Below are 26,014 nucleotides of genomic sequence, written 5' to 3'. Positions count from 1 at the left end.
CTGAGATCAGCCGTGTTCATCTCTGTAGGATGGTATCACTTTCCCTGGAGGTACACCAAAGAAATTTCATGGCAACTGATGATTTTTTTTTTTGGTGAGAGGTATTTCTCTGATGAATTAAGAGAGGGCTTTCTGCTAAAGGCAATCCAACCTAGATGATTCTATGAGCACTTTATCAATCTTTGAAGTATAATGTCAATCTTTAGAATAGTTTATTTAAATGGGCCTGTGGGCCACATGGCAAATTCACAGGGATTCTGGAGCCCTGTGCTTCCTGAGGCAGAAATTCACGTTTTGCTGAGACTCCAGCTAGTCCAGTTATAATGGGTACCTGGTATGTGGGCTGGGAAAAGGTGCCTATGTTTCTGGCCTGTCTTTCTCAGACCTGAGTAGCTGTCTGTGCACTGCCTCGTTTATGCATGAGGAAAACAATTTGCCCAGAACTTTTCCCTTTTCAACAATTAAGTTTTCTTCCTGCTGAACAGTACAGTGTCCATGCCCAAAATTTATTATTCAAAGGCTATTATGAGCCAAATCCATTCTAATCTGGGTGGGGGGTGGGGGGGGGAAGCATCTTTGCTTAGTGACACCTTCCTATGGCATTATTTCAAATGTTCGAAGGGAAGTTCCTGGGATGAGGGATGGAAGGATCCATACTTCTGTTCATTCAATGGTCTTTTACAGTGCCATATTAATGACAGAATTTAAGTTTAAGCCATGCACTAAGTCATCTGCTTTTGTTTTCCTTTTACCCCTGGCCAACGATCAGACCTAGTGCTCAAACACAGTAAAATTTGCTGCATGTATAATGAACGGTGCTAATGGCTATCTCGGACATCTGACAGCTCAGCCCTGTGGCTCTGCCAAGCTTTTCTGAGATCCCAGGAAAAATCCAAAGTTCTCAAACTCTGCCTGATCAACATACCTGGACAGTGAAAACGCACAAGTTAGTTATACGGGACTGAGAGGTCTGAAACAAGGACTGGGGGTCAGAGGCAGCTGGATAGGACAGCCACACATTGCCCTCTCGTTGTTAGCTATGATAATGGACATCCCTTAACAGCCTGCTAGAGGGACTTAGCAACTAACCACAACTTATTTTTCCGCTTTCTAGACAGCACAGGAGACTAAAGCAAGCGTCTGAAATAAGCATTCAATAAGAACGTGTCTGTCTTTGTTGGCCTGCAATTTATTCTTTCTTCTTCTAGCAACTGACGTTTTACTTCATTTTGCTTACTTTTATTTTTACCTCACTAACAATCTTTTATTTTTGATTATTCCCTCAGGAAATAGTTGCACTGATAAATTATTTTTAGCAACATTATCACAAAGGACACCTTTTAGATGAATGCCACTATGAGGCACTGGCTAGGCACATAGTCGTTAAACAATTAACAGGTCTCACGTCAATTACTTGTAATTTGAAATGTCTATAGAAGATGGTACGGCCATTTATGATCTATAACAATTCACCTCAAAAAGAATGAACAGGTTATTATACTAAGTATTGATTATACAATTGGAGTTTTGTTTCAAAATATTACATTTCATTGGAGAGGGAATTGGTACCAGTTAATTCAGCTCTGTCTTGTTACATTACTTAATATATTTAACTGAGTATAGAATTAGTCCCTAATCATGAAAAGTCTTTTGGTTATTACTTCAGTCAAGTAGGGCAAGTTCTTAGTGCATAAACTCCACAATCTCTCTAACATTTCCAGTGTCAGAGTGTGCAGATTAATGCAAAGAAAGCCTGACAGTGAATTTTGTGTCGAGGCACCTTGACAGACAGCATTTTCAAATCCTTACTGAGACAACATGTATGTGGTTGAACTGTTCCAAGATTCTGAGCATCTATTTGAAAACACCAGAAGCAGGGAACTACAGATCACAGACTGCAAGACAAATGTGTGCAAACCGGGTCGCTTAAAACCAGCTCCTGTTAGACCTAATGAATCCACAGTCTAACTCTCTTTGCTACCATACCCCGCGGTTTATTGCATTTCCAGTCTTAGCCAAAATAATTAATTGTGATAAAAAAATGAAAAACACCTGAAATACAAACTAAAAATATAACTCCTAGTCCAGCCCGAATTTTGAGTTTGGAAAAAGAAGAGACTGTGAGAAGTCTACAACTACCGGTGTTGATGCAGAGGTCCCTTGAAAGTACGTAGGTGCTCTGGCTGTATAACACAGCAGTAGGAAACACGTATTACATAATGTTTTAAACATTGATTTCTGTACTAAGCTTTGTGACATATGTATCCAAAGAAATTGACTCAAACCTCTCTGTTTCTCCATCTGTCAGGTAAGCCTAACAATAATGAATTTCAAAGGGAAGGCATAGGGTTTAAAGTCTATTTTTTAAGTATTAAGAGATCCACCCCATGAAAGCCAGAGAGTGCAAAACCATATTCTTTTGCAATAATGTAATTGTTTTATGTCTAGATACTTAATTTGTTAATAATTTCTATATTTTTATCTAGGTATTCGGTTTTCAAGGATCCAGCAGGCTGGCTAGAAATCAACCCTACCAACGGTACCATCAGCACCACTGCAATCCTGGATCGGGAATCTCCTTACGTTCAGAATAATATATACACTGCTCTCTTTCTGGCAATAGACAGTGGTGAGTAACTATTATATTCATTAAGTATATGACTTTTTTTCCTGCTTGAATTGTATTGTTCAGAAGGGTGCACACACAAAGTTAAGCATATGCTTCAGCATTTTGCTAGGTGCCAGCTAAAGATATCGGAGATCTTTGTGACAAACGGAAAATAAAGGAATCAACTTAAACCTTCAAACTTAGAACAGCTCTGATTTAAGGTTACGTCTCACACATTTAATCCTACATTGAGATCTCACTGCTAGATGCAAATAGTCTGTGAACATCCTTGGAAAGTAATAAATCAGCTTTATCAGAGTTAATTTTTTCATAATATTTGAGCAGTTAGTAAGCCTAAGGCACCTAAATACCAATAACAACTCATCCCCTGATATGCTGAGTTCTATTTGATTCAATACAATGACAGTGACAATAAAAACATAAGTAAAAACCCTTGTTAAAATGCAATATTTTTTACATATTGTGTGGATTAAAGTTCCTTCTGTCAAATATAATCAAAATTATACTATCTAGTGAAAATTCAGTGAGTGACTTCGGAGCAGAGAAAGAAAGACAAAATCCTGAACATTCCAAATCTCCAGAGCTAAAGGCACAAAATAAATAAAAGATTTGTCTGTAATATAACAGCTAATATGCTAATGCTTTTTCACAGCTGCAGCTGGTTTAGCCCTGGTGATGAATTGTAAAATGTTCTTTTTAGGAGAGTAATTCTACATTTTCATAACCACATGACTCAGGGAACATTTGCAGGGCCTGACAGGAAAAAGAAAATATTGCCTTAAGTATAAAAGAAAAAAAAAATCTGCTGAGATGATGATTTACTTATATATTCAAACACATTTTTCTTAAGAAATTTCCATGGAAAAATGTAGTGCAACTTATTTCTGTCTTTTACTTGCTATTAGATAAAGATTTTTTTAAATGCATCCTAAAATCTGGTACCCTGGGAAATGTCATCTTCCAATGAAAGTAAAAATTCAAGATAATGTTATTGAGGGAATATCAAAAGGACAAACCTGCATGTTTTAAAGGTAGACAAGTACCCTCAAAGAGAATAGGTGGAACAAGAATCTGAATATTTGTAGCTGTGGCAACCAGTCTGAATGAAAGTGGATTTGGGGTTATGCCTTTAAGTTGCACTTAGGGTAGTAATGCACATTGCTCATCTATTCTAAGCCAAGATCCTCCCTGTTGGGTGACCCCTCTTAAAACCCAGAATTTTCCATTCTGGAAAAATGAGAGAAGGGAAAGGTGTCTGTGCACTGAACAGCAGAGCAAGAGAAGATATTTAACGTGGGCTAGAGAAAAGGAATCCTATTCACTTGAGGTACTGAGTCAGCATCTGATTCAAGCGGCTGTTCCTGTGATTATTTGTAATCCTGCAGTACTGTGAGCACAGAGGCTAATCTGCTCCATCATTTTTGACCTCTTAGAATGAAGTAATTAGAAACCACATGTGTGTATTTAGTACTGTCATGCTAAGGCGTTAATAATGATCATTTAGGAGTATTGCACTACTTCAGTGCATGTACCTGAGCCACATGTGAAAGTGTCAATAGACAGCAGAACTGAAGTAGGTAATATTAACCTTGTGGTCTGTATCACACCTGATTAATTACCGAACAGACTGTAAAACACAGAGGCAGGTTGGTAACTGGAAAAATTTTCAGCTGGTCTGCATAAGTATGTAAGAGTGGAATCTGTGGGACTCGGGACTCGAGAGGAGCACGAGCTCTGCTGGAGCCCCAGCCCTGGCCATAGGCAGGTGCTTGCCTCCGGTGGCGCGGGGCTGGGGGCTGCGGGGGAGCACCGCTGCACTGGGGGGGGGGCAGGGGGAGACAGGCAAGTTCCAGCACCCACACTGGCCGACTGCGCTTGGACTGCTTCCAGGCATGGAGTGAGCGGCGCTGCGTGCACCGACATGCTGCTGCTCACAAGTGTCAGTCTAGACTCTGGCTACAGCAGCCCACGATGGTTTATAACTGATTGCAGCAGGCAGGTTTGGGGGTCTGCCTTGTCCTCTGCAGTTACGACTGGCACTGGTAATATCCCTGGAAGGTGTTCCCCAATTTATTTCCAGGCCACTGATAATGCCAACTAACAAAGCGGTAAAACCCACTTCATTTTTCCAGCCATCATAGCTAATGTCCATCTTGAAAAGGGATATTACATTTGACAACAAGCCAAAGTGTGGTAGAATAATAAGAAATGAATACCAAATTCTTTCAGGACTTTAAAAGAAGGTTATGTTAACTTAAAAAAGACAAAAATCAGATTGAACGTAACTGTATGGGTTCTCTTTAAAACAGCATTTTCTTTCTTCAGGTTAGTAAGTGTAGCCTATCCAATACTGGTGAATATGGTTAGGACTTTTATGTGAAAGGGCAGGAAAGGCAGGATAAAGAACTGCCAAATGAGGCAGGGTGATAAATTGAAAATTCAGAGGCATTTCCAATAAAGCAAGTAATTTGCTTGGGTCAACAGACTTGGGACAAAAAGGGAGGAGAGGAAAAAAACCCCATACTTAATCAGAGATATTTTTTTTCAAAAGCATTCAGTGTACGTTATTATTTCCTTTGGCCTATCATCTTATATCTAAATCAAATCTGGGATGAGTTGGCACATGCACTGAGGAAGCCTGAGCTGCCACAGACTTTCTTTTCCTTAACTGGGGAATATAGAAGAGCTCAGCTGACGACCACTGCACAGCAGTGTGAACTGGTACCCAGCACAGCTCCAAACGTAACAGAGCACCTCAGCCCCGGCCCAGCACCACGCTGGTGCTTGCAAAGCTTCCTAGACAAGCCAGCTCCATTAGACGTCTGCATGTCCCTGTGGCCGTATTGACAGCGCCTAATCCATCCTTCCCCAAGTTCTGTTTCTGACAGCACTAGCACTAACACCATTAATTGCCAGTATAAGGGACGGCAAACATGATGCTTGCTGCGGAAGGCTGCCTGAGTTCTGCACTGGTTTTTAACAATATTTAGATTAAGGTGAGGTTCTAAAATCAAATAAAACCTTGGACCATAGACTTGCTAAAGAACCTTAGCCATACACTATAAACAGTGAACAAACATATTAGTTTCTATTAGTATTCATAGCATATAGAGCTTCTATAATTACAGAAAAGATACTGTTGTTCCATCATATTCCATGATCACTTCTTTTTAAAACAACCTTATATTTGTGTGCTGTCTTGGGTGAAGAGTGCGTACAGCTGAAAACAAAACTCACAGTGACACTTTTTCCATACCCTTTCACTGATGTCGATAGAGAATCTATCTTTGGCTTCAGCAGGTGCTGGCTTCTTGTTATTATGCCTCAGCACAGGGGACCAGTGACAGGGCGTTTTTCTTATTTGTATAATGTTGACGATTTCTGTAGGAAGTAAACATGCTTGGTAGTTCTTTATATATATATCCATCACGACTTTTATCTTTTCTCATTAAATCACAAACCAGTTCTATACCAATAGGACAGTAACCATGAATGGACCACAGAAAATGGAGTTATTCCACTGCAGGAAATTTTTTAGTTATTTATGATATTATTTTTAACTTTATGATATTATTTTTCAGCATTATCAGATTAACTGCAGAGAAAGGTAGTTAAGTATGAATTATGTTATTTCTGACCTAAACAGTTTTTGTACTTTCCCAGACATAACTGAAACAATGTGTAAGAGTAAATTTGATGGACACAGTATTAAATTTTATAGATAATAATGCTTGACCCTTTATTGGGGGGAAATTTCACTTTAAAAAGGACTTTTTGGCATGAATGCCCTATTTTTTTCTGTTCTTTTAATTTCAGTAAAAATCAAGGTAGTGGTTTTAGAATTCGAAAACTTTTTAATAATGACTTGTGTGGACATAGAGTCTCCGGTCTATTAAAGAAGAAATTAAACACTGGTAGGAAATATCATGAAGCAGAGCTAACACATTAAAGTGTCATGAACTGTGTTTAATCTGGGAATGAGCTCACAATGGGACAAAGCCAGTTTTATGCAGACTTGAAAAACACCATAGTTTTCATTCAATTAACAAGAGTGGCAATAATGGTGATCATTTTATTTCCTAAATTTAGGATTCTAATAGCTAAAACCAATGCAGTCTCACAAGCATACAGTGCAATTATTGGCAGTATATCTGTAAAACATACATTTGTTAAATACAGACAAGAAATCACTTGAGTTTGAGAAATCTGCTTGGGATAGACCTTCCAGATTTGCTGTGTGACCATGTTGTAGTGTCTTCCTACAGATTCTGTTTATACAGAGTGGAGTTCTGGGGATGATTAGCATGAAGCAGAATACCTGTATGTTTTTCTCATAAGGTCAGTCATGCTGAAAACGCTCCAGGAACAGTCTTTTTTCCTGTTTTCTCAGAGTTTGAGTCAGTATTTATAAAAAGTAAAGGGGAAGAAAAACATGAAAAAATTGGAGGTGAAGCTAAAAAATGTCTGGAAAATGTGTGAAATCTAAAAAAAAGCTAAAACTCGTTTCTCCCTTTCCTTTAAGAGGGATGAATAATAAAGTATGTCCAGATTTAACTTAGTTATGCAATAAGCACTCATGTTATTGTAGAGGGGCATGATACTCTAGTTAATATCCCCATCAAGTGACTTTATCTCTCTAGAAAAAAAACTTTGCTTACCTTTGTTTGTGTGATTCAGGGAAAAACCACCTATGCTGTTCAAGTACGTCAGCTGCTGGTGACAGGTGATGGCACACAACAGCCAGCCTTGCTGCTTTGGCTAAATGCATTTAGGAGCTTCACATTGCCCGCGCCACCCTGGTGCAGTCACCCACACAAAGCCAGCAGCGGTGGTCTCCCACTGAGACAGATGGTCTCACCTGGTATAAGCGGGCCACCTTCCTCCCCTGCTCTTCTCATCCCCAGGGAGCTACTGTGACAAAAACTGGGAGTATAAGTACTTCTACTACATTAAACATAGAGAAGGATAAATGTCATTACAAATGTGCCGTCTCTTCCAGATGTCAAAGACACTCAGAGATGGACTTAAGGGTTCAAATTTTTAACCGATGTGTCTTTAAATGCTCGAAACCACACTCAGCGCTGTTTCTTGTTACTGCGTGAGTGAAAACAACTTTTCTTCTCTGAAAGTGGTCTGCTCCCTACATGACATCACCATCTCCAGTGCCTGACATGCTAAGCATTGCAGGGCAGCACCCACCGTCACAGGCAGGGTGGCCAACGGGAGGGCTGAGTTGCGGGAAATAAGCTTCAGGAGCGGTAACCTCTACTCAGTGGAGTACATGTGTGTGAGCAAGGCAGAGGCTGAGAGGTGTGGAGGGCTATACAAAGGTCTGATTCTAGATTGGTGTGATTTCAGTGTTTGCCTTGAGCTACACTGGCCATTTAAAAAACAAAACCAATGTGGGTGTTGCTTGTATGACTGTAGCCAGCGGCACATATATAAGTTGCCTAGCTGAGTGGCACTATTTTAATTTCCCTGTTGTACATGCAAAGCAAAATGAGGAAGAAGTGAGTCAGGGACTAGTTTTCACTTTTTTCCTTGTTTCCAAGGACCAGTTGAACTACACCCAAGCAATTCTGAATCTCATTTAATGTGCAAGTCTCGATATTCTTAATCATTAAAAAGAAAAATTACCATTCTGCACTATGTGTAATGAACGGTAGCAGGCAACATCTAGAAAAAACTGGAGTAACAAAGAGATGTGTAAAAAAAATTGCAATTAGAACTTTTCCTTACGTGTATCTAACCTGTCTTCTTGCTTCGTGATGTACATAATTAAATTACCACAGATTGATTCCACCTAAAACATGCTATTTTTGAAGAAATCAGGCAATTAGTTGCCATGGCAACCCAATTAAGCCAGTTTTATACCCCTTATCTTAATTGCTGTATTAATTGGGAAGAGAAAATAAATTGGATACTCATCCTTTTCTTGCCATTTTAAATTTCAGTAAAATATGAATTGCACACAAAATATTGTTTTAATTTGTCATCACGGACTCATGATTAGAAAAAGAAATTAGAATGCTGAAAACAGTATTTAAGACGGATAGCATATGTCAGTAGCAATTTGATATGCTGAAAGAGCTGTGCTCTTTTGAAATGTAATTACTCAAAAATAGGATCTGCATATATTATTTCAGTGAATGAATGAAGGATTATAACTTTTAAAGACTATTTTACACATTTTTAAAAATATCTATATGCCAATACTTACCGAAAATGCACATGAAATTTCAACTCGTGGGAAATTTGAGACCTCTTTTATATAAAATGTCAGCATATGGCATTTATGACACCAGTTTTCAAATACGTCAGATTCTGAGCAGCACACCCAAATCTTGGTATCTTCCCAGTCTACTTGTTCTTTGTCCTTTGGTTGAACCATAGACAGAGTTCAGCTTGAAGAAAAAATGTAATGGAATATGCCTGTCTGAACAGAATTTATGCCAGCAGTGAGGGTACCTGCTACCAAATCACCTAGTATGCACACATTTTCTGATCAGAAAAAGAGCAGGGACACACACACACATATACCAAAAAAAAAAAAAAAAAAAAAAAAAAAGAGGGAGGATACATAAATTTGTGTTTAGATTTTCATAATAGTATCATTAGAGAGCATGCAACATTATTTCTTGCTGTCTATATTTGAACTAAAGTAATTTAAAGAGAGAACATGTTCTTTTAATTCTTTATTCTTCTCCTTGCTTGCTGTGTCCTCCTTCAGGGAAATACAAAGCTGAAAATACAAAGTTTGGTGAAAAATCCACATCCAAGGAGAGATCCTAGGCATTTTAGGTCCTACATTTTACAGTTAGTTACATGGGAATAAAATGAAGGAAATTCTGTAGGCATCACTGCCATTCCAAATTGACCTCAATATGACTATGATTCAGATATAGTTTATAGAAGCTTTAAGAGATAAGGCTTTATTCATGATGGTTCAGAGGAGAGGTAATTGTGCCAGAAATTAGCAAACCCACATTCTCAAAGGCTTTTTTTCCTGCTCAGATATGAAGAAAAATTGTTCTTACTGCAATTTCTTTCATTTTGTGTCTTAACTTTGTTAACCAGCAAAAAAGTAAAAGTGGGAAAAAAAGTTGGAATTGAGCTTTCTTGGCCACTGAAGTGATAGTGATTTAACAACTGCTGCTAAATGGTAAACCATAAATATTCTAGGAAAATTTGAAGAAATTAATTTCCACTCTGTCAGCTTGAGAGGGAATCTATATGGCACTTGATACCCTATTGCTTGCTCTAGGAATTAAATGGCCTTGTAATTTCTGCATCATAGCATATAAGGGCATAGATAACATGTATTAATTTGATGGTGCTGGAACCTTAATTTAATAAGAAAAATGAGTACAGAAGTCTTTTTACCACTGATAATGACCATGTGAAATGGGAAGGTTCATGCTGCATTCTTCCTAAAAACTCTTCTGGCTTCCAGCAATACTGTGGCTTAGATCTGTGGCAGCTGGATACTCTAGAATGGTTTACTTTTCTTCTTTGGAAATTTGATAAGTTTTGCCAGAATCCAGGGTCTCTGATGTTCTAAAAAAAAAAAGTTAAAAATTACATTCTCACTAGATTTTGTTATGTAAATGCCTTTACATAAATATTCCTTTGCTGTAATGACCAAGATACAAACCATTAGAGTTCTAAATAGAGAAGATTTCCTATGTTTAGCTTTTGATACCATTAGGTGAACATTTTAAATATAACTGAAAACACAGTCTTATTGCCTCCCAGTCTTAACACTTTCTGATTTGTGCGACCAGCATTTTTCTTGTTAGTTGATTATCAATGCTTTGTTCCTTAGCCACGCCACTAAACAAATTATATTATTTACAAGTGAACTGACTTTCATCTGATTTATTTAAAGCCCATTTTCACCCAGTGTGTGGAAATGTACATTTTTGTGTTTGATAATCCTTGTTCTCCCTTGTACAGCTTGTTCTATGTTAGAACTATTTAGAACTATTTTGTTCTATTTAGTCAGGTTTGGTGTCAAACTGGAAAAGAAAAAAAATCAAACTAGACGAGGAAATATTTCTTGAAGAATTACATGAAATTTTATTTACCTGGATGAATATTCTTATTACATATAATTTGTTTAGCTTATAAGATCCTTCAAATCTTAAAATAAAACCAATTTAAATACCAAATTCTAGAAGAAAAAAATCACAAAATATTACAAAATATTACAAAATACACGTCAGTTATTCCAATAAGGGATTTAAAAATTTCAGAAAGCTCAAGGTAGGATGGACAAAAAATTCTTCAATTTTGGGTGGTCTGTTGACCAGAGAATATGATTTAATATTTTAAGCAGCAGCATTCAAGCAATTGTTTTACATGGATATGTTCTTAAGAACCATTTTACTGCTTTAAGGAATATGCATCTTCATTTTCAAGGACAGTCTAAAGTCACCGCAGTCTCAAATGTCCAAATGTGTTCATTTTCTAAATTCTGACTACAGTTTTGAATGCTTGGAAAACATAATTGGGTTCGTTTAGGCTAATCTTGAGATTTGCTGCAATTCAGAAAGGAAAAGCTGGAAGATAAGGATTAAATCTTCCTGACTTTTTTTCTCTTTGAGATGCATTTAAACGTCTCTTCTACCTTGAAAATGTTTTACCAGTTGAGAACAATGTTTTCCATCACCTTCTGTAAGTAAACACTGGCAATTTAGTGTGGATGGATGGCTACTTTTAACTACACTCATGCTCAGCTGTACTCCTAGAAGAGAATAGATTGTCTAAACATAGCTGTTGTGATTCCTACAATGAAGTGCCTAAATTTTCTCCCACTCTTGCTGCTGTTGATAGAGCTCACTTAGTGAAGGAAAACCACTACTGAATGTGAAAATAACAGGGTGATATGGCCCAGACACCAGTGTGGCCAGTGCTGTGTTCCCCAAGGCTTCCTTACCATTAAGTGAAAAAATGTATGACCTCAAAATGCTCTGTGAAAGTTACACTTTGAGTTAAAACATATAAAACCAATGTTCATATTAATAATTTGAAGCTACATTGTTATTCGCATCTGCATTGACTATTTCATAGCCTCTGTAGATATGTGTGCACGCGATACTGTGAGACACCGAGGCATGGCTATGGACTTACCCAGCATGGATCCTTCTATCTGTCTTCTACGATGCTAACAGTAGGAAGGCAAGTTAGAAGTGAAAGTGTGTTTACATCATGTAAAGAAGTAAGGTGCTGTGTAGGCAACCCTCCATCACATCATGACTTTTTCTTTGGATACTTCTAAAATTGTTCTCAGCTTTCACTGTTGTTTTAGGGGTGGTTGGTTTCTTACTGTGCGAGACATACCAGATAAAATCTCTTCTGCTGTGTGGCAATTCCTAACTCTGTACTTTTGCTGTCATTTCAAAAAAAAAAAAAATGAAAGCCGTTGGTATTTCAATGTGATCTGATTAGGAATACCTTAATTCAGCTTCAAAGCAGTCCAGATACTGTCTTTAATTTCATGGAGCACAGCTCAGCCGTATTAGACCTCTGTACACAATAGCATCACATTTCTGTAGAAAAACTAGAAAGTGGAACATGAAATGGTTCTTCCTGTCCATAAAAATGTTATGCTTAGATTAAATGCATCATCAGCCATTCAACCATATGATTGCTTGTTAGACATGCCATTTTATGAAAGTCTTGATACTTAAGAGAAATGTCATCTTAGTCCATGGCCATCATTGTGCATAATTGGTATCTTTTAAGAAACTAACTACCTGATTGGCAGTGTCATTTGGGTAGTTAAATGTCTAAATGTCATCATTGTTCCTACGGGAATTTTTTGGACCAAAACTCAATGCCAGTTTTCAAATTTCTTGGCTGTGTGCTCCTGCAGAGGGCTTAAAATTTAAGACTTTAATAATTCTAATATGATTCTACATAGCTTTTCTTTAAAATTCAAGTATACAGAAGTACACAAAGCTTCTGTTTCTATAATATTTCTTTTGAAACTATTTTTTTTTTTTTTTAACTAAAGGTAGCAACATGGTTTATGCTGATAGCACTAAAATCCAATTTAGCATCTACATACTGTGGTAACAGTCCCTTGCATTGCAGATTCTAGCTCCCAGACAACAGACCTCATCATATTCTATGCACTCTCTAACTCATAGAACAGAACTACTTTTCTTAGTCTTTCACTTGTTGCATCTTACAACAGCAGTAGCTATTGCCTAACTGAAGGCTGCTATTAGTAGTTTTGTATGCAGTCTAATGCCAGGATATGAAGACATTACCAGTCCTGATCCAGTTCAGATAAGTGTATTGCACATTCCCAGTTGTAGCATGTTCTAAGGTGAATCTGTATGTTTCTAGTGCTGCTGACCAAAGTTTCAGTCCCACAGACCTAATTTGAAAGATTTTATTTGCGTGTTGGTCTCAATGAAGGTAACTTATTAAAGTTCTCAGCCTTGCCCTAGAGTATTAAATCCGGATTAAATACCAAGATTTCACTTTCTTGCAGTATGAAATTAAGCATCCTTCAGTCTCTGTTTTAGTTTTTTACACACACGAGTAATGCTGTTTCATCCATGTTTGCCATAATATAATCACAGCTATGACACTTACCGGAGCTTAGCAGGACTTTGAAAATATCTCTGTCCCAAATGACTCTGAAGACAACTAAAGGTTTAAAGTGTTCACCTTCAGGAGGAATGGCCAATTCAGTTCAGTGACAAAAATGGGGCAAAAAGCTGCTCCCAAGGGCTGTTGGACAGAACCCTTTGTGTCTTGGTTTATGCATTAATTGTGCTTTCAGCCACAAGGTTTTACAATACAAATCAGGAGAAGTTTTATTTCAGAATTAAAATATGCTATGGAAATCTTTCATTTCAAAACCAAAGCAGTCTGGAGATCATGGGATTTTTTTTTAATTATTTCAAAGGCATAATACTGTCAAATTTATGAAAGTCATATATTCCCAATGGATATGTTGTGACCATTTTTCATTGATTCATTTCTTGCTGTATTTTTTATGACATGCGTGTTAACAAGCTTCACTTTATGACCTTGACATTTGCTTATTTTTCTTTTGGAGGTCTTCATAAATCACCAAAAGATTTTGTTTAAATCATTATGAATAAACCAATCAGAGAATAAGTCATTGAAATGGACAGAAGCAATTTCCTTTCTCTCGATTTGTGTGTAATAGTTGACTGGCCCATAAGCCATATAAAGAGAGTGAAACATTTGCGCGGCAGAGAAAATGCAGCCATATCTGCGTCTGACAAAATAACAGTACGTTCATAATGCTGTTGGCTTCTTAATTTCAAAAGGCAGATTTTAATATTACTGACTTCAGAGAAAGATAAGAAGGGCAGTGCATAAGACATTATCAGTCCAGTGTGGAAATAATGCATTCAAAATTAAAGACAGCAGTTTAATTAAGTGCATGAAAGGCTGGCTTTTATGATCATATTTCAAATACTCAAATGTCTTTTCATCCATTCTGCCGTATGACTTTACTTAATAACATATCAAGAACAAAAAATGTATTGGAGTCTTTCTGCAAATTCAATTAGTCCAATAAAAAGTGAAAAATAATTTCTTTTTCATTAAAAAGAATTCAACCCTAACCCTTCTGATGACAAAGTGCAGGATGAGGAGGCGGGGGGGAAGCTAAAGAACTATGAAAATTCTGCCTTTGTTAAGCATTTCTATGTGCATGAAACAGATGAAGTGTCACCATTAGTAACATTTGTTATTGAAAGGACTAATTGCATTCTGCTACACTTAGTAGTTTATCAGATCTGGACCACAGGGTATTTACTTCTCCCTTAGGATGCACTCACAGTGCAGCAGTATTTCCATAGTTTATTGGGCTGCTATAGGCAGGGTAATTATGCTAAAGTGCACCTCTTTCAGTGCTAAACTTAAAACTACCATGACACACTGCACTAGTGCTTTACAGGTTAAGTGCAACCTCTTGAATCCTTTCTACTTGCTAAGTGTTTATAGCTAAGGGATGTGCAGAGATCATAGATCTTGTGTACCAAACCAGCAGAACGAATAACACAAACCAGAAGCGCAGCATTTCAAAGGAGAAATAATTATTAAGTACAGTATACAACGAAGGAAGTAATGTGCATTTAAAAATCTTGGATCACGTAAAATGGGATGGCAAAGGGATCCGTAATAAGATACTGAGCTCTAGACTGAAAGCAGTAGGTTACTGGCTCAACATGGGCCACATCTGTAGTGACTAAAAATTATTATCACTTGTCAGCTCCTCTCTGACCTCCCTGAAATGAGGTGCTAGTCTCAGTCTGGCTCCCAGTGGGCAGACGTTACAAACACTGGCAGTGCCACGGCTGGTTTGTCAGTCACAGCCTTGGCACAAAGGCTTGTAGCAGTACCATGGTGAATAAACAACATACACACCTCTGAAGCTGATTCTTTCAGGTCAGGGCTGAGGCAGGCTGACAAACAATTTGGGAAAGCTTGAAACTCCACTGCTAACGCAGGCTGGCTCTGGGTAGATAAAAGATCTCATCTTCCAGAGTTGCATGTTGACAGGTTTCACTTCTGCTGACATAACTAAATGTGGCCCTAAGGGTTGCTGGGGAACGATCTGGTCCTGTTCTGTTTATGGGCACCCGCCATAAAAATTGATTCCCCTCTGCTCTCATTTTTCCTCTTACTTGTCTTGTTCTTGATTATTTTAATGCCGTGCTGTCTATCTAGGGGATGTTTCCTACTATGTTTCTCTCAGTATGTGTTTATGAACAGATTGTTTTCCAGATATCTATTCATGTCCTAATCTCATTTTAACTTCAAAATATTCCTCTCCCAGAGGTTTCCTTAGAATAATTATCCATACTGTAGAGAATCAGGCAGTCTGCATTCTGAAAATACAGCAACAAATTTACAATACCGACTCATCAGGTTTTTAAAGCCATAATTTTCATATAACAGAGGTAAGAACTATAAAAATTATTTCCTCTGCAAGCATGCAGGTACAAATAAGAGGAAGTGTTTATGGAATTATGATTTAATAAACATGCGTTTGTTTTTTTTCGTATAGGTAACCCTCCTGCTACAGGTACAGGAACATTACACATCACCTTGCAGGATGTCAATGACAATGTCCCATCCCTTTATCCAACACTGGCAAAAGTTTGTGACGATGCGAAAGATCTCAAGGTAGTGGTACTAGGAGCGTCAGACAAAGACCTTCATCCCAACACAGATCCCTTCAAATTTGAACTGAGTAAGCAATCTGGCCCAGAAAAATTGTGGAGAATCACCAAGCTTAACAGTAAGTCAATTACATTTATTTTTTTCCTTATGCGTTTGGTCCTCCAACCTCTACATCCCAGTATACTCGCCCTGAGGCTACCCATTATGTGAATTCAGGAGCAGCTGTGCATGAGTCTTGCAGGATGGACCCATTGCTGCAGCTTTTACACCATGCTGTTTTGGCTCGGACCAGCTGCCTGGTGGGACATACCACCTGCCTGCTTTTTCTCTGAAATCTGAACTGTTTCTCCTCTTCTCATTACATTGACCAAACTTTTCTCTTTCAGCTTTGTATGAAAGACAACTAATGGCATAGTTTTGCAAAGATTGCCACATTTCATGGCATGGAATTTGTTTGCATGAGATGCACAAGGCTTTGCTTTAGGACAGCATGAAACTTTTTCATGGGCTTTAGCAATGTACCTGAAATTTTTCCTGATTTTAAGTACAGAGTCTTCACAAATAAAATGCCCAAATGCACTGGGACCATATGTTATTGCTAAAAGGGTCAAAGCACATGCTATGCAGTTGCAAGAAGGTTTGTATGGCAAATTGTGGGCACAAAGTACTACATTTGTTTTTAATGTAGATTATTTCTATTTGTTTTCTAGCATGTATCATTTATCTCTGTCACTATCAAATCTCTAGCAGTTAATTTTATATTCTTCTTAGAAAAAACTAAAGACTGGTGTGATGCCTGTACTTGCAAGTGGAGGTGTTATTTTCTTTGCTGTTCTCCAAACATCAAACCTCCTAAAAGAGTTAAGGCACTCACCTGGGTACCAAGAGCTGTTATGAGCCACTATTGCTCAGGTGGAGCAGATCTGTGAATTTGAAGGGGCATTGCTTCCCTTTACTGCCTTCTCAGTCAAGCTGGGGAAGCAGTTTTGCCTGTACTTCCTTGCAAGAAGAGTTTTTTCCTTTAGGAAATAGATGTATTCTTCCCTCTCGTGTTGCTTTGGGGATGAGATGCCTCAACATTTCATTAGTATATCAGTTTCCACAGGCAAATTCTGCTAATAATTTGCAGACCAAACAAAAGGGGCTCTTCAAAGTCTTTCTTTTGATGGGGTTTAGAATAAGTTTGCAATTAGCTCTCAGCCCATGAATGAATTTCTGTACTGCCTCTTCTTACCTGCAATTCAATTCTTTAATCTTTTCCTTAGAGTGTTCTCATTTTATTCTTAATTTCCATGAGTAACTGTGGCACGTCTGGTATTTGCAGATTCCTCTTGCCTTCCAAACAACCACTCTTTGGCTCATTTTCCCCTTATCCTTTGCAGATACTCATGCCCAGGTCATCCTGCTTCAAAACCTGAAAAAGGCCAATTACAACATCCCAATCTCAGTGACAGATTCTGGAAAACCACCTCTGACTAACAACACAGAACTGAAATTACAAGTGTGTTCCTGCAAGAAATCCAAAATGGACTGCAGTGCAACTGATGCCCTTCATATCAGCATGACCCTTATCCTTCTTTCACTCTTCAGTTTATTTTGTAAGTCTTTTCCTGAACTGTAAGTAATGAAGTATTATTTAGCTGCTCATTTGTACGCTGCATAAGCAAACCTACCAAGGGAGAAGTTGAATTCATACATTGATATCATAATGCAGTAAATTTTGGTGGTTTTTTTCCTGAGGAAGTAGCTATAAGGCAGAGGGAGGGGAGGGGGTTTCATAGTCAAAAAATAGCAACAAATGCCTGGTTGTCAAATTAAAAAAGAGAAGCAATAATTTTAAGCAGAATCAAAGGGAATTAGAGCTAGCATATGATAAACTAAGAAGCACCAGCTGTAGTAGCAGATTTGTGAGACACTTTCTTTCATCTCTCCCCACTTGAATTCAATTCAAGAACAGAAACAGGAGATTAAAGGTGTACTTCTAACAATAGCTGTTCAGGGTCACCATGAAAATGAGTACTGTCTGCTTCAATCTATTCCTCTGTATAAAGTGCGCAAGCAACTGGAACATGAGGAACTTATTCAAGATTCTGGGCTTAGAGCCATCCAGAATTGATAATGAAATTGCAAGTTGGGGTTGGAGGGCAGAGAGAACTGATGTGTAAAGGAAGCTTCTGAGAAAGCTTTCTAAAAGAGACAAGATCCCTAATTTGAATTGGAAGGAGGTGGTTTGTGGTTTTTTTGGTTTTGTTTGTTGTTTGGTTTTTTTTTTTAATAATCCCAAAACGACTGAACAGTAGGAATTCAAAGCCATGGGATCCCAGCATCTAAGTTAGATATGTCCCTGGCTTGTCCTGTGGCGGCTTCCAGCAAAAGTTTTGATGCAGTGTTATTTTTTATTTCTTGTCTGCTAAAAAGGAATAGCAGTATCCTACAACTATGAGAGTAAATCTGTTATTCAAGGATTATTATCATACTTCTATGTTAGTAAAATACATTGTCTGGTGAATTAATACCTGAGTCATGGTGAAAGGCCTTATATTCTTGATGAGATAAAATCTACCATGAGGCAGAGATAGAGGTCAAGGCAGAGATAGTTTACACATCTGAGGCGTGTTGTATGCTTGATTACACATCTTGTCAGGTTTTGTCTTATAATATATTACTTTTATCCCAAAAGGGTAGCATGAAGGTCATTGTAAGAGAATTAGAACTAGCTAATGTTTGTGATGCTCTTTGAAGATGAAAAGGACTATATAAATGCTAAGTGCGAATTCAAGTTCTTTGTTCCAATCAGTGACACCTGAAGTATCTCCACTGGCTTTGGCTCAGTTATTCTGGGTGCAGTCTGCTGGAACCAAATACAGACTTCAGCTGTTAGAAGTAATTTGTTAAAAATATTTGACAGTACGTGACACTGTTACATCAGTGATATAAATATGCAGCCCATTGATTCAAATATATTCTTGTTACTACTTCATAAATGTTGCTGGTGCTATACTAGGCATGACTTTCACCACAGCAATTACTTTCATATCTGACATGATTTGCACTTGAACTTTATTTACATTAATGCATCTGCTCAGAATACAATGAGGTAGAGAAAAGCTTTTTGCTTTTGAAAGTATTCGCATTGCTTTCTTCTATCCCCCAAAGAAGTCTGACCATTTTCCTTATGTTGAATTTTAAAAAGCAGTTTTAGGGACTGGAAAGCTCTTCTTGCATTGCTCCTCTTGATTAACAGATCTTGTCCAGCTGGACTGTGGGCAGCATATAGGCCTCTGGCACCTGAATGGTGCTCTGAATGACAGGGATTCCCTCTCTTACTGTAAAAGAATAAATAGCACTGAAGAGTCTTTACACTGTGAACAATACAGACATGCCTGGAGCCTTTCTGATACCTTACATTCATTCAGAGTACTGTAATAAGTATAGAGGGAGCTGTAATTTTAAACAGAGAGTGGAGTAAGATTACGCACATACTCTGCCAGCAGGATGATGTTCGTTTCTGTTATCTGAGTAATAAAACCAAAACAAAGAGAAATAGTAGGTGTGTTGAAAGGAAGGGGAAGGAAAGATCTCCCTCTTGGGACAGAGGCTGTTTTATACATGGTTGTTGTGAGTGACAGTGTGAATTCCACAACAGACTTCAGCATGGGGAGACCTATTTTCTGCTTATTCAGTTTTGGGGTTTGGGTTCAGCCAGTGACACAAAGTGAGGCTGGTTATTCCACGTCTGGTACAGTCACCTTATCATGCTTATGCAAAGCCAGCACACATAACAATTTTCATAACCATTTTCCTCAAGTGTAAATGGCTACGTGGAGACGTAAAAGAATGAGGCCAGGAGCCAGTTAAAATAATGTCGTTCTGTATTTGAACTTCTCTAGAATGTGCTGGTATCATTGCATTCCCAATTCATTTTCACACATAGGGTTTTTTTATAACTGCGATTAGTTCCATTGCAATGTTTTCTATAGTCCAAATATTTATCAGAGTAATCAAAGATTACGATGCCATAAAAACAAAGAGAACTTTAGTGCTTATTGAACAGATGAAACATCCCATTTCTAGTGGCAAGTTATGGGTTTAATTTTTGCAAAAGCCCTTACGTGGCTCACTTTGCTCCCAATGTTTATGTTTTATGAGGCTCTTGTTCCTAGGAGGTAAATCCTTCAGTCAAATGAACTTTGTTATTCATGCCAAAGTATTTCTTTTTGTATTTGACATCTGCTGTGAGGATAGATAGCCTTATGAAAGAGCTGTTCATGGTAAAAATGCCCTGCATGAATCTCCTCCCCATACAAAACATCTTGGTATTATCATTTAAATGATGCAATTATTATCTATACTTAGAATATGTGCCTCTTTCATAAATCATGAAGGAAGTCATATGTGGTAGATTTCTGAAGTATCTGAGCATAGAACTGAAGAGCCTGATTAAAACTGTAATGCATGCAAAAAGGAGCAGTTTTGCTTACTCTGTAGCAGCCCTACTGTGTTCAGTATATTGAGGGATAATGGGATACAGACTGCAGTTGCCCAGAAGCTCTTGGAAAGGTAGATATACTTGGAAGAAGAAATATTTAGGAGTTCTTGTTAGTCAGAAATAGAAAATACAGGATGCCAAAGTATGTGGACAGATTGCTGGTTTTCCACAACAAGAGAGTAAGGTCTTTCATGGGATTAAAAGATGGTGAATACAGAGTTGATTGAAAAAAAGGTGCATCTTTTGTATTTAACCTAACTTGTTACCACTGGGAATCACTGAAGTTAAGCTGGGAAGATGTGTAGTGAACAAGTAGAGGACTTTCTGAAGTTCTAATAGTTCATGCTAATAAATATTGGAGAGAATATTAAGGCTGTCATTATTGCAGACATGATGTTTAAGACGAGACCTAGTGTAGTGGGATCTTGTCCTCTGTTAGCTTTTCCCAGCCACTACTGGAGGAAAGATAGAACCAAAATGTACTAAATTTTGCTCAACCTGAATTACTAAATTCTAAAAGAACGGATCAAAAAAAATAGATCTGGCTTCCTAGTCAGGAAGAAAGACTGCAGAAATTAGTTACTTGAGGAAGACAAAAAGTGGGAGAAATTGTGTTATGCAGCTGTCTGGTGCTGGGTCTGAGGTTGTCCGTGTTGTCCTTTACTGCTCTGTCATCTCAGTCATCTCATGTTTTCAACTGACGCAGGTAAAATAGCTCCTTTTCAGAATGAATGTAACCAAAGTGATGTGCTCAATAAGACTAGATTTATAAACAAGTTCCCTCTGGAAGGCTCCTGATCATTTTTAGTAAGAGAGTATCTACAACATTCCATAAGGATGTGGGAAGAGAGAGATAGGGGGAAATGTGCCCCTTATTGCAAATTGGTCACTGGTATTTCATTTGGGTATTGGTTGAACCAGACCTAAAAAGGAGAACAGCGGACCTTGAAAGTTTTTATTTATCATCAATTTCACAACAAGTTGTCATTAATATGTTTAGAAAACCTTTAACAGCAATCTCTTCTCAAGATATATAGGGGTTGGTAAAGCTGTTCTTTTTGCCCACTGGCAATGACATGGCAGAGTAATTTTCCATATGGAACTTGGTCAGAACAAGCCAAATCAAAGGCATGCATCAAAGAACTGTTAGGCCTTAAGTTACATACAGGTGACTGAGAAAAAAAAAAAAAAAAAAGAAAGTGAAAGACTAAGAGAAAACCAGATTTGTGTATATTGTTGTAATGAAGTTGGCAATGAAAACTGCCCCAGGCCCTATGGGAGACTGCGAAATAACTTCTCTAGCTGGCAGAACTATACTTTATAGCAATTACAAATTGTTTATAACATTATTTAAAAGAATATTTGCATTTTCAGGACTTTTGATTTGACAATAATTATTTCACTTAATGGCATATTCATAGAGTGATAATTGCATTTAATGTTTCCTTTTATATTCTACCAGCATAAAAGATCAAGTTAGATTCAAATGTGTTGAATCAAGGGAAAAAGAAGAACTAAAAGCACAACAGCCATGTCCTGAAGAAGCAGAATTCAGAGCAATTCTATTAGTAACTCAGTCACACTAGCAATAATATTTTCCTTAAATTTTCTTGTTAGGAAGACTAGACTTCAAACACTTCATGTTGAAAATAAAATATTTTTGATATCTTAGTTGACTGTCATCCATTGATAAGAAACTTCTTTTTGTTAACATGGCCAGCAGACTACAAAGTTCTAAGTTGATTTGCGCTTAAAGTATTCCATTATTATGAACAGCATGTAAGGTGAGAGACTGGGGGGGAAATACTGCTATGAAGAAATTAAATAAGCTCGAGGTCTCTACATTGAAATTAATTTGTTAAACTGAGGGTGAAAGGCCTCAGGTGTGTTGAAAAACAGAGGCTTGCACAGATGTCTGTACTGTGATTGCAAAGAAGCCTTAGTGACACCCTTGAATTTAACTTATTAATTTCCACCAACTTTTCCTGGTTTAATGCCTGCTATCCCACACCATAATTTTTTTCTGATTTGAGGAATGCAGCTACAGGGTAAATAGAAATAATGTCTTTTTTTTTTTTCTTTTTTCTTTTTTGTCCCTTGAAAATTACGTATTTGGTATTAAACTATCACAAAAATTCAAATTATAGTAAACTGGTGGATTTGAATTTACCTGAACATAGACAGCTGGAGTTAAAACCGCAGTGTTATCTTTCACCCAGTTCATTTTTCAAAGCAGGAGAAGCATCTGTATCTCTTGTACATCCTATGTTATTTGTGCAGGAATATCAAACATCTGAAGACTGAAGCAACACATTCTTGAATGGCATAAGACTAAGACAAATCATAGCAGGTTTCACATGGAAAAGACCTTTAAGGTCATTGCTCTTTCCATTACAAGTGCAGATTTGTTACCTGCAGATTCACAGTTTTCAGCCTTTATTGTGAGTTACTTGGCTTAGTTTTAGAAAATCAGGTAGCGTATTTTTTTCATGGCGCAGCTAGTAGGATTTTTGTTTTTCCCAAGAAAAAAAGAAAGAGTTCATCCCTATTCCATATATTCCAAAAAGGACCATTCCCAACAGGTGAAATTGCTAAAAAAAATACTTTTTTTTTTTTACCTTTTAGGTTATCTGATCATATTTTAATCTTCTATAGAAATTTTCTTCCTTTCAGAGCATGGCATTTAATTAAAAAAATATCAGTTTAATTAGAAAGACTAGGACAGTTTGCAAGATAAATTTTCCCATATCTGAGAAGTAAAACATCCCTATATTGGCTAGAATTTCAAAAACTACCAAGATAGGGAGTGTTTTGCTGTGGAAAGGAGGTAGGGGGTAGGTTGGGGGTGGGGTGGGTGTTGCACTATTCTAATTTATATTCTTGCATTAAAGTGCATATCATGTGGGTACCTAAAGTAGCAGCTAAGTGATGCTAAGCAAGTAATTTGAAATTACTGACGTTTAGTGAGTTCCAGTGATGTAAATCTCACTTCCTAAAACAAATAATATCAGCAGCAACATCCACTATTACTCTAATACTTATTATATTTGTTACAGATGCTTTTCTCCATATAAACATTATTCATGTTACCGCTAAATTATCAGTGAATATAGATGCTTTCTCAAACGTATGTATGAGAACAATACCATTGTTACATGTCATCTTAAAGATTTTGGTCCATTAGACTTTAGTAAGGAAAGGATGGTTTGGGGGGTTAAAGGACTGCATTCAAATTAAGATGGTTTCAATTTGAATCTCTCTTTTAAACAGACCTCTATGCCCAGTCTTCTAATTTCTCTACGGGTCTACTCAGTCCTGCAATTTGTTGTGCAGTTGGCTTTGGGAGCCCACCTAAAGTTAATGGGGCTTGAAATGGCACAGAAGTCCATATGTATGTACATAATTGGAGACACGATGTTTATATACCTAGTCATATAGACATGACAAATAGAAATACTCTCAAATTGTACATCAGCATATTTAAAATGTACTTAATGACATTACATTTTATTGAGTCAATTAGCTGGGAAATGGCATTTTATGCACATTTTAAACCATCCAAACATGTTCCAGAAGTATAGACATGAAAAAATACGACAGTTTAGAAGATGCGTGTTTGGAATGCAAAAGAGAAAAGCATTACTAGCAAATACAGCTCCTTCCCTAAGAGCTGTAATATTGCTCCTGATGGTCATTCTGTAGACATGAAATGAACATTTAAAGAGATTGGCTTGATAGACCATTCAGTGTTGTGAATTCAAATGAACATTTTATGTTTTCATTTTCTCAACAGTTCTCAACAGTAACTGTTGATATATAATATATTGTATTTCTTTTCTGAACAACCTCTTAAAGTCACATAAATATATAACTTCAGATAGTTATCATCTGAATTTGTTCTGTAGTGGACTATGGCTGAAAACGAGAACTGAATAAATGACCAGTTCAAATATGTTTTCTGTCATTAATGGCTACTATACACCATGGGATTTTTGTTTCTTTTAGCTGTCTCTGTTATAGAGTGGGAAAACATCCAACAACATCCAAATGCCTCAAAATGTGGACAGCTTGTTATTCAGCTTTAAATGTGATATGTGATATTAAAAACTAATAGGCATAGACTAAAATGTGTGCAAAGGTTAGATGATGTTGCTTTTGTTTCTCCACTGGACAGCTGATACTTACTAAGTCCTTTGGAAGGCCATTGATGTTTGGAGTATTTCAGGCTACATCCTAAAGCCTTACTTTAGCCATACACTTAATTTACATGTCATTCTTAGCACTTATGTAAGCTGTCATGCTTATGAGTTCTTCTTGAAATATTCTGAAATAGGTTGAAATCAAGACAGCCAAACCTGGAAATTTTCTAATTTGATTTTTCCTTTTCCATAGCTTCTAAGCATAAGAATATAAATGAGAGAAAAGTATTATTTACTAAGGGGTTTTTTTTTCAGATGATTCTTTTAGTATTTCAGGCTGGGGTTAATGTATACCTACAGATCTGAATGCGTCTGGACTACTTATGTTCACATTCTACTTATTAAAACCTGATAGTAAACTAAGCTGTACTGCTGTGGAAGATGAGAACTGACTGCTTAAGTAGTTACACATTGCTGTAGAAGGCTGGCTAGCCATTACATTTGATGCATTTCATTTTCAGCATAAAGATGAAAAATTAGGAGACTTGTTCAATGCTATTATTTCAAAACTGTACTTATTCATTTCACTTGCTGAAATTTATCAGATTAAAGCACGAGGAAATATACTTCCAGGCTGCAGGCAGTCAGTTCTGCAATTGTTATGTTTTGAAAGAACTGGAAAAGAAAGGAAGCATTTATTTCCTGTTGGTCAAATGAAGGCAACATTGCTTTAGCAAAGTATCTAGATAAAATACATATCAATTAAAAAAATAGTAATCTAGGACATTTTAGTTGCTTTTCACTAGAAATTACCATCACTACCAGTACGGTGCTTCATATTCCTAGTGGACAGGAATTTTATTACACGATGCTTTATGTGATAAATGTAGCAGTGCCCTGGATTGAGTTGTACATGTTTCTAAACTTTTAAGCAAACATAGCTAATCCTTTAGTTGATCTGAGGAACTTTCCTTTCAGCTGGTGTTTCTTGTATGCACATACATTTCGCACTTCATAAGAACAGCCCGTGACATAGTGAGTATATATGACAAGGAAGAGGTGAAGCAGAAACAAGGATTCAACAGGGAGCAGGGCCCTTGCCAGAAGGGTAAGAGTGCTTTGGCATAAATCAGCACTGTTTAAGATCTGCCAGTAAAGTCTTACAATAAATAAATTAGCATTGAGACACACACACAGATACCTTTTGAAAATTACTTCAGCCTGAGCAACTTAGTCCCATGTGCAAGCTGATTGCTTTGGATTGGCATGTTTCTCTACTGTCTTGCCAGTTTTGGCCGACTGCATAGCACGCACCATCATTTCAGCTCCTGAAGTTAAATATTGACATTGATACATGAGAGCCTACTGAAGCTTTGAGCAGAATTATGAGACACTCATTTCACAAACACAGTACTAGTGCATACTGTGTTTTTCCTATCATTAAGAACTTTGAAATAATTTACTCACATTAATGAGAAACAAATTATATACAATGCTTTAAGCTGAAAATTTTCAGGATAAACTCTTTTACTTCTCTCTTCCTTATAAACTTTTCCACAAGGCATTACTGTTCAGTGA

The 26,014-nt window shown here is 37.3% G+C and overlaps 1 protein-coding gene and 1 long non-coding RNA gene across 10 annotated transcripts in view; one reads left to right on the top strand and one right to left on the bottom strand.

Annotated features, from left to right (window-relative positions):
- CDH13 (cadherin 13) overlaps positions 1-26,014 on the top strand; it is a 509,204-nt gene that overhangs the window by 472,584 nt on the left and 10,606 nt on the right. Inside the window, exons 11-13 of one of the 2 annotated variants that reach the window (XM_005234781.3) lie at positions 2,487-2,629; positions 15,693-15,926; positions 17,191-17,406. In XM_005234781.3, coding sequence (XP_005234838.1) covers positions 2,487-2,629; positions 15,693-15,926; positions 17,191-17,406 — 593 coding nt within the window. Of the gene's footprint in view, positions 1-2,486; positions 2,630-15,692; positions 15,927-17,190; positions 17,430-26,014 lie in introns of those variants that run through there. The other variant, XM_027782937.2, reaches the window with a different exon arrangement.
- LOC114011415 (uncharacterized) overlaps positions 9,160-26,014 on the bottom strand; it is a 39,814-nt gene continuing 22,959 nt past the window's right edge. For 2 of the 8 annotated variants that reach the window (XR_008749777.1, XR_003553291.2), the window contains exons 9-11: positions 17,043-17,222; positions 12,086-12,191; positions 9,162-10,186 (exon numbers count right to left, since the gene is read on the bottom strand). This is a non-coding gene — a long non-coding RNA (uncharacterized LOC114011415). Of the gene's footprint in view, positions 10,187-12,085; positions 12,192-17,042; positions 17,223-26,014 lie in introns of all 8 variants that reach the window. The other 6 variants (XR_003553292.2, XR_008749773.1, XR_008749776.1 and 3 more) reach the window with 6 other exon arrangements.

The sequence above is a fragment of the Falco peregrinus genome, chromosome 14 (genome assembly GCF_023634155.1).
Source record: "Falco peregrinus isolate bFalPer1 chromosome 14, bFalPer1.pri, whole genome shotgun sequence".
Classification (NCBI taxonomy): domain Eukaryota; kingdom Metazoa; phylum Chordata; class Aves; order Falconiformes; family Falconidae; genus Falco; species Falco peregrinus.
Note: the sequence above shows the minus strand (reverse complement) of the source record. Positions and strands in the feature narration are given on the sequence as shown.